The sequence below is a fragment of the Megalobrama amblycephala genome, linkage group LG9 (assembly GCF_018812025.1).
Source record: "Megalobrama amblycephala isolate DHTTF-2021 linkage group LG9, ASM1881202v1, whole genome shotgun sequence".
Classification (NCBI taxonomy): Eukaryota; Metazoa; Chordata; class Actinopteri; order Cypriniformes; family Xenocyprididae; genus Megalobrama; species Megalobrama amblycephala.
The window spans coordinates 27,076,354-27,085,694 of NC_063052.1; the positions used below are offsets into that span (position 1 = coordinate 27,076,354).

Consider the following 9,341-nt stretch of genomic DNA (forward strand, 5'->3'; position numbering starts at 1 on the left):
TTTGACACAGTTAACCACCAGATCCTCCTGTCAGCCCACACAATGAAGGGCATCTCAGGAACAGCACTCCAGTGGTTCAAGTCTTATCTCTCAGGTAGGTCCTTCAGGGTGTCGTAGATGGGTGAGGTGTCTAAGTTGCAACAGCTACTGGTGTGCCTCAGGGCTCAGTGCTTGGACCACTTCTCTTCTCCATCTACATGTAATCACTAGGATCTGTCATTCAGAAACATGGCTTTTCCTACCACTACTATGATGCTGATGACACACATGATGATCCGACAGTAGCTGCTCACATCTCAGCCTGCCTGACACACATTTCTGGCTGGATGAAGGACCACCACCTTCAACTCAACCTTGCAAAGGCAGAACTGATTGTGGTCTCGCCCAACCCAACACTTCATCACAACTTCTCCATTCTGCTAGGTTCGTCAACCATAACTCCTTCCAGGACAGCCAGGAACATTGGAGTTGTGATTGATGATCATTTAAACTTCACAGACCACATTGCTAGAACTGCCCGGTCCTGCAGATTTGCCTTATACAGGAGGATCAGGCCCTTCCTATCGGAGCATGCTACACAACTCCTTGTCCAAGCTCTTGTTCTATCCAGACTAGACTATTGTAATGCCTTCTTGGCAGGCCGTCTAGCATGTACTGTCAATCCTCTGCAACTGATCCAGTATGCAGGAGCAAGAGTGGTCTTTAAGGAGCTGAAGAGAGCGCACATCACACCTCTCTATTCATTTACACTGACATCAAATTCAAGGCACTGATGTTTGCTTACAGAACAACCACTGGTTCTGCACCACTATACCTAAACTCACTATTTCAGACTTATGTGTCCTCCAGAAGCTTGTGTTCTGCAAGTGAACGCCGCCTTGCGGTGCCATCCGTAAGAGGCACCAAATCACTCTCACAGACCTTTACCTGAACTGTTCCCTGCTGATGGAATGATTTTCCATCGATTTCAGATAAAAACATCTTCTAAATGATTAAAGGTAAATGTACTTTTCTTTATCAGATTATTAACTTAATGTAGATTGATTCAATTCTGATATTAAATAGTATTTCTGACTTTAATAAAACTGGTTAATTGCTACCACATGAAACACACATTCAGGTATTTCACAATGTAGAAATACAGGATGGTGAAGTTTGTGAGGGCTTCCAGTGTTGGTTACAGCCTGAGTCATGGCTGTATAATGAACTTAATTCAAGACAAATAATTCTTTCATATTACTCAGTGAGTCAAAATTCACTGTGTTATGCCATTTAAATCATTTATGGACACTGGCTACATTTCATAAGATGGTTAGCTTTAAAAAATAATTTGATAAAATACAGTTTGGTGTTCTTCGTTCTTTTTTTTTTAAATTTTATGTTTTTTACAATTGTTTACTTCATCGGAATGGTTCGAAACTTGGTAAAGGTTTTGGCACTTGCTATGTGAAAACACACACACACAAACCATGGACATGATTTGTAAAGGTTAATTGTTTCTGGGAAAAAAATGTCCTCGCGGCCAAAAGTGGCCGCTTTCATCTAATGTATATATTTAATTCTTGGCCCTTTAAGTCTGTTCTCCAAAGCACTCAAGATTTGACAGTTTAAGTTGGAAATTAATTTTTCTGAATAAAATATAACTATAACTACTGCATAAATATAATTTATCCCCTAAAAATACAAACTATTAAATACAAAATATCATCGAACAAAAATATAGTACAAATAATTAATTATTGAACTCAAGCTAACTTGAACACCTTTTATATGTCAATGTTGACCCAAAAGGTTTAGAGCTTCTGTAGTTGTTGACAAAGACAACTGTGTAACGCAGTTAACATGGATGATGCATATTTATCAGAAATGTTCAGTTCTTTACTTTGAAAATGTTGCAGTATCACAATAGGACATTTATAGTACATATACATAGTACACAACAGTTCATATCATTTTCCAATGATTTTTTTTTTTTTTTTTTTTTTTTTTTTTTACTTTTTACAAAAACACAATGAATACAAAGGATACTTTATATATACACTGTGTGCAGAATTATTAGGCAAGCTGACTTTCTGATCATATTTTTTTTCCAAGCACATTTTACCAATTTCAATCCACATCAATCTTAATAACTACTATTAATAATGTTTTTAATCATTTATAAGTGATATATAATTGTTCATGAAGGCTGGAAATGAAAAACGCTTTATATTCAGGTGTGCAGAATTATTAGGCAGGTTTTCTTTTACAGGCAAAATGAGCCAAAAAAGAGATTTAACTCAGACTGAAAAGTCAAAAATGATTAAATACTCATGAGAAGGACGCAATACTAATGCAATACTAGAAATTGCAAAGTTAAAGCATGACCAAGGGAAAGCAAAATGCTCATTGGGTCAGCGGGGTCATACAAAAACAGGTGGAAAAGAAAAGACACATGTTAACTGCAAAAGAGTTAAGAATTAAGGTGAAGAGTTAAGTGTGAAACCATCAGGAACCCTTTAGTCTCCAGCGCCACCATTTTCCAGAACTGCAACCTACCTGGAGTCTCCAGAAGTGCAAGGTGTCAAGATCTCAGAGACTTAGGTTAGCTAAAGAATCCTAAAAAATGACCCGCTTTTAATAAGAATCACAAGCGGAAGTGTTATAAAATACATGAAGACTGGGTTTTTATATTTATATATATATAAAGTTCTGGACACATCCTAATTATATTGATATTAAACCAAATATAGAAACCTGAACTAATATTTTCAAACAGAGACTATGGACTCATTTCAAGGCTGTATGTTACTTCAATGAACTGCCTTAATAATGTGTTGCAGCTGCAGAATGTATTTGCAAAAGCTTGGTAGAATGAGCAGATGGCGACATCTTGAGTTCAATGTTGAAAATAAAAAATGAGGTTGTGTAATCCGCCCCTTTCATACTGCTTGTCTGCAGCTGTACAGTCATTAGTCACAGGGCCCCTCCAATACACACCTGTGGTGCAAGATTGTTCGAGGTCAAAAAAATGCCAACTGCATGGCCCTTAGCACAGTGTTTCTCAACTCCAGTCCTCGGGACCCACTGCTCTGCACATTTTGTATGTATCTCTTATTTAACACACCTGATTCAGATCATCAGCTCATTAGGAGAGTCTGCATGAACTGAATTGAGTGTGTCATATAAGAGAGACATACAAAATGTGCAGAGCAGTGGGTCCCGAGGACTGGAGTTGAGAACCACTGCCTTAGCACACACTAAATCCATACTAACATAACACCGCTTTAGAGCAGTATGTGAGGCTAAGTGTATCCCATAATTCACTTTCAGGAGCAAGACAAAAAAAAACATTCTGTTCAGTTTATCAGAAACATCAAACCTATTCAAAATCCTTCAAATTTCTGGGCCAATTTTGAATGAAAATTCAAAAAGTATGTAAATTCCTTTGATAAATAAGTTGTATTATTCTGTTGGGGAGGAGGGTGTGCTCTAAAACACTGCGGCAGATATACTCTCAGCTCACACCCAAATACTTTCAGTCCCTGTCAGATTATGTAACGGTGTGATATTTTACAAGAGTGGCTTTTATAGCTGCTGGTTCTGAGAAAAGATGGTGGGCTCTGTCCCATCTTAGACCACATTATCAAAGTGCCCATTCAAAATGACCACACTGAAACAAATCCTCTCGCATGTTTGGCCAGGATACTGGTTTATCTCAGTGGACCTTAAGAATGCCTATACTTTCATATTCAGATTGCCTCATCATTCACAGACGTTTTTTTTAAGTTTGCATTCTAAGGTGCAGCGTATAAGTTTACAATCCTCCTCTTCACTATGTCATATATTCACGAGTTCACACTTGCAAATAAGTCAGATAAATAAATGTATTTGGCATGCTGTCCAAGGAGAGGACTCAGAGTTCGGTATTTGGCCCCAACCCAGAGTACTCCCCCCGTATTCTGGTTTAGGAAGATAACCAGGTGAGTGTGAGGAGACAGGGTGGTGGAGGGATGCTGAAAAACTGTCGAGGAACATGGGTGAGTTGACTGCATATTTATAGTGTCCTCCAATTATGCTGATTGGGTAGACATGTTGATTACTGACAGCTGGTTGAAATGACGTGATGATTGAAAGGATCATTTGAAAGCACTCCTCCCGAATTTTAATAAAAAATCATTTCATGAAATGTGTTGATACGTTTCTCTCCCCACTTGAGATTGAGTGGAGTTCACATGCTGAATTATCTGGTCATGGACACAGACTCATACTTATCAACCAACTTTTATTTTTGGGGCTGCCTGTAAATATGCAGAAAAGCGATATACTTTTCTGAAACCCAGTCAGCGTATATGTTTAAAAATGCTCCAAACTGACATATTTAAGCATTTTCCAAAAAGATGTGTTTTCAAATGTATCTGAATTAGTGTACACGTATCCAAGCACTCACAGACCTTAATCAGCTCCCTGAGCTCAAGCTGGGGAAAACTCTTCCCTTAAAGTGTTTTCAGAAAACACTTGGGTTGATGCCCACTGCCTTGAGAGTGCATGATTAGGACTGCTTCACTTCAGCTTTGGCTGAAAGCCCCCATCCCACTTTGTATCTGGCATGTGGGCCTCATGCGTGTCACAGTGACCCGCAGCTGCCTGGATTCTCTAGCCCAGTGGTTTTCAATCCTGGTCCTGGAGATTCACCACTCTGCACATTCTGTATGCCTCTCTTATCTGACACACTCCTAACGAGCTGATAATCTGAATCAGGTGTGTTAAATAATGGAAACATACAAAATGTGCAGATCGGTGGATCCCCAGGACGAGGATTGAAAACCTCTGCTCTAGCCCTGTGATCAACAGAGTGCTGTATTGTCAGGGCAGATCACAATTGACCATTTGCACAGTTACCTCCTGGTTTTTGTTAAGCCAGCTTGGGCATTTCCGGTGAACTGTCATTCTGTACTCGCTGTACATCGACACAAAACCATCAATGTTTGACTTTTTAATGTTGTATTTATATGTTAATGCAGTTATCACAATAAAGATTGCAACAAAGACAAAGCTACTGGGAACGTTTGAATAAGAAACACGCTGTCTGTAATTATGCAGAAAAGCAATATACTTTTCCAACACTTCAAATGTGTTTTTAATGTGATTACTAAAAACATTATTTGTTCACCCTTCTGAGTCTATCCTGTGATGGAAATATTTTATGTCAACATGAAACTGCAGAAAATGCAGACTAAGGATGCTCAGGTCAAAGACCAGTCACATGATTAGCTTATATCATTACAAACCAATCACCAGAACAAATCACAGTGATGAAGACATTTATTTTTACCCAGCTGTAAGACTTAAATGTGCATGTATCTTTCTATTCATGGAGACTCACTCGTTGTGACGAGTGACCTCCCGGCCGTAAATAAAACTTTATTTCTACAAAGAGCAACTTGGAAGTCGTGTCAGGTATATGCTGCGCAGCTAAATAGAAGATCTACGCTCAAAAGACAACAAAAGTAACAGCTAAAGTGTGATTGAGGTAGTGAGGAATATAAGTTATAAAGATTCTACACTCAAAAGACAACAAAAATAACAGCCAAGTGTGATTGAGGTAGTGATAGTAGCTTCTTGATGGGACGCCGTCACCATACTTCAGGGAAGTATTGGATTGTGTTGTAAGTATTCAGGAATTCAGGGAATTACCTAGAGATACTGTAGTATTATATTAACAACTAGGAGTTGTTTAAATTGTCAGTGGTGAAGTCAGATTTGTATTGAGAATTTCCACGACAATCCCCATTTGTAAAACCAAATGTTTCAAGATGTAGAAAATACATTTGATAGAAAACACTTTCATTTAAAAATAAAAAAGACATTAATTACCACTATAACCGACAGAGGAGCATTTATTGGCTCATATTAGCCATTTCCTGTAATAGTTTTTTCCATGTTTTGCTTTTGAATAGATATTAAACATTATAAAATACTTTTGTCAAGGTGAAGTATGAAGTACTCACAAAATCTCATGAAAAACAATAACTTTTCTTGCAAATGAATTACACAGAAAGCGAGCACCGTGCTCTCCCTTTATAATCACTGAAGCTGTCAGTGCAGCACAAACTCGATTTTGGCACACTTGTGAAAACTCACATTTTATTCAATGAATAAATGACTAAAGTGCACAAAAAAATCTTTAATTTACAGTGTTGACTTTTTTTTACATTAAAGTGTGAAAACTGATTGTCGAATTGAATTTTGCTGAGGAACACTGAGGGGTGCGTCTTTTTTATGTTGTCTTACATTACTTTGAATAACTAAATTAATGCTAGAACTGCCTATTTAAGTGACTATATTCTGATTATAAACTATTAATATTGATGAATATCGATGCTTTTAAAGCTGCCTCAGAACAATGAAGATATGGACACACCAACAAGTGACATTTCACCGTAAGTTTTCCAGCTGGCTTATATTATTGCAGAAGTTATTAAGAACGTTCTGTGGATATAGTCCATTGATGTATCAAGCATGGGCTGGGTTGTCCTATGCAATGGCAGAGAGGCTTTTGGCCTGTAAATGGTGCTACTGATGCTAGTGATGAAGTTTCACTCTCCATGTAGTGGTCCATATAGTCATCTTCACTTTTTGGTTTGATTGTTTGATGTTTCTAGATTTAAAAGGAATATGAGTGATTGAAGTGGATGAAGCAGAAGTTCTCTATTCATATACAAATGCGGATTTAGAAGAGTAGTGCATTTTTGTCTGGATATTGTCAAAAACCCAAGTAAAACCTATAAACCTTTCCACTGCAAATGATTTTAACAGTTTAGTAGTTTTTATCCACAACCAACCATCTACTACTAGTTCACCTGGTACTTACTACCATGATAATAAATCTACTACTAACAACTAATTGAACGTCAAGACATTAACTCACATTTAAATTGCTGAATTTAACTTTTAATGAGTTCAACTTTACAAACAAACTCAACAAATGAAGTCGAATGAACCTCAAAACAAACTAATGTTTTACTAAAAAGTATAAAAAATCTGGTTTAAACAGAATTTAAACAGAAACTAGTGGTCAAAACTCTAGCAAATCTTGTAGGATATTGAAAAATTGTATTACAATATGTGTGTGGATGTAAATAATTGGTTGTTGTTTTTTATGCCTCACATGAACTCAATTTGAAATGTTGTTTGCAGTATGTTTCGGGTGACTGATGAATACCACAAGCTGAAAAGTACTGGTCTAACAATAAAGTTGTTCGATGTCATACAAATTTGGCTGGAGTTTTGACCACTTTAGAAGCAGAATAGGTATTTCTGGAACAACTTGGAACATGGAAAAGGCGAATTAATTCAAAAATTTACATACCAACTGCAATATTGCCAGAGTTGGTAATCTTGCATTGCAAATTCCTTTTATAAGCAGTAATGCGGTTATATATGAAGAACTTCAAGTTCTTCCAGTCCCGGTTCTTCAGAGCTTCTGGTTCAGCCTTTAAACACTTCTCACAGTCACTCTTTGCTGGTACAGTACAAGATGTGATGAAATGCATCATGTGTCTTTCCACCGCCTGCACCTCTGTCTGCTGCCAGGGTTTTTTCCTCTGTGTAATTTTACCTGAAAATGGTCAGAAAATATTAGGATAAAGAATAGTGTGCTCTGGAATTCCATACTGAAGTTCTGAATCCTATATCAGTAATTATGTCATCATCTATAGTGCAAGTAAATTATTTGCACTCTATGTATAAATAGAATTGCATTAGCTACGTTTACATGGACACTGTTTTGAATTACTTTTGATGAATCCAAACATAGTGTTTACATAAACGCTAAATAACGTGATCAGGCTGATGTGCTCATACTGTTTATACATGACAAGCTTAAAATTGGATTTGATGTTTTGACATGCGCACACTGCACAAATATACAGAGGTTCCCGAAGTTTGGCGCAATACTAACCACAATCCTGCCATTGCATCCATTCTTTGTTTAAAAAAATAAGACTTAATATTCATCTATTTTCGGTCCTGATTAGTAGACAACAAGCACATGTTGCTTTGTGCCGTGCTGCTTATATTTATCAAGCAGTAAAAAGGCCCTTCCCATGCTCAAAACAAGGCATCTGTGGATGAGAGTCTGAAACAAGGACTGCTGGAATGACACTGTCCTGCAGCACTTCACAGATGATAATTGCAATTGGAATTTTAAATTGACACAACAGTCCTTCATGACACTATATTCAACAACAACAACTCATTCCATGCGTCACACATCATTACATCATTTCTACGACATTGCACATGCACAGAACTTTCCAGTTTCAGTTTTCATACATACATGCATGTTTATAATACATAAGCACACATAGAATACTGTCTAACAGTTGATGGCTGCTCTGTCAAGTCTTCATCAGTTAGGAACTTGTGTGGGCTCTTTAATACCAATCTTTCACTTGAAATCCAAATTTCCAGCATAAATGTAAAACCGCATTCTTCCATCTTAAAAACATATCTAAACCACGACATATGCTCTCAATGACAAATGCGGAACAGTTAGTTCAAGGCTAGATTACTGTAAAACACCTTATGTATTCGTTATATCATAAGAAGAATGGCATCTATGCTAATATTAGTCTCTCTGTTTATATCGAGTTTTACAAGTAGAATGTAAAACTCGAGTATGATAATTTGATAATCTCCATTCGAGGTTTACGAGTCAGTCGGATCTGGGCCATATCCAGATCAGATGAAGGACCTGTGCCTAGACACAACCACAACACATCCCTGAAATGTCAGCTAGATTGTGTCAACCATCCCCTGTGAAGGCCTCATCGACACAACAGCCAGTGGCACAGACCCTCAACAAAACTGTTTCCATACAGGCATGATGAATACGATCTTCAACCATATGGAACTGGATTAAATATTTTGACTCTTCCTATCCCTGTGACCTGTAATGCTGCCTGAATCATAATCAAGCACTGTTCGCTGTTGGCCAGAGGAGAACTGTTGTAAATTTAAAAGTAATTACTTGTTACTTAAAAAAAGTAATCGGATTATGTAACTTGCTTTACCCCCAAATGCTAACCATAACAGTAACAGGTTGCGGATATAATACAAATGAATAGGAGACAGCTACAGTACCTGCAAAATTTATGTTTCTCTAATAAAATAGCCATAGATCCGCATGACAGAAAACTAAGAAAAGAGGCAACTATATTATGACAGTGATACAAACCATGAACAGTAGATGAGCATTGTCCCTCCTGTATGCCCCTGTCTTCCTCATCACAGTTCAGAACTTTTTCTGTGGAAGTCAAACAAAGTATAGCTTAACAATGTGATTAAGCAAAAAGGAG

General features: G+C 37.4%; 1 protein-coding gene and 1 long non-coding RNA gene across 3 annotated transcripts; one reads left to right on the forward strand and one right to left on the reverse strand.

Annotated features, from left to right (window-relative positions):
• Positions 1-6: 6 nt before the first annotated feature.
• Positions 7-1,080, forward strand: LOC125274596. The gene is made up of 2 exons (XM_048200969.1): positions 7-94; positions 211-1,080. The coding sequence occupies exons 1-2, from the start codon at positions 43-45 to the stop codon at positions 771-773; spliced, it is 615 nt and encodes a 204-aa protein (XP_048056926.1). The 5' UTR covers positions 7-42; the 3' UTR covers positions 774-1,080.
• A 5,071-nt stretch (positions 1,081-6,151) lies between these two features.
• LOC125275497 lies at positions 6,152-9,306 on the reverse strand. 2 transcript variants are annotated; one of them, XR_007186460.1, is made up of 3 exons: positions 9,221-9,306; positions 7,352-7,600; positions 6,152-6,640 (listed from the first exon to the last, which is right to left on the reverse strand). It is a non-coding gene; the product is annotated as an uncharacterized LOC125275497 (long non-coding RNA). The 2 variants fall into 2 exon arrangements; XR_007186459.1 differs by lacking the exon at positions 9,221-9,306 and having other exon boundaries at positions 7,352-7,830.
• Between the last annotated feature and the right edge of the window lie 35 nt (positions 9,307-9,341).

What these genes read in the sequence shown, in the direction of transcription:
- LOC125274596 (XM_048200969.1), top strand. Translation starts at nt 43, where the DNA reads ATGAAGGGCATCTCAGGAACAGCACTCCAGTGGTTCAAGTCTTATCTC. An exon ending in GTTCAAGTCTTATCTCTCAG is followed by an intron (nt 95 to 210) that starts GTAGGTCCTTCA and finishes TGTAATCACTAG; the next exon opens with GATCTGTCATTCAGAAACAT.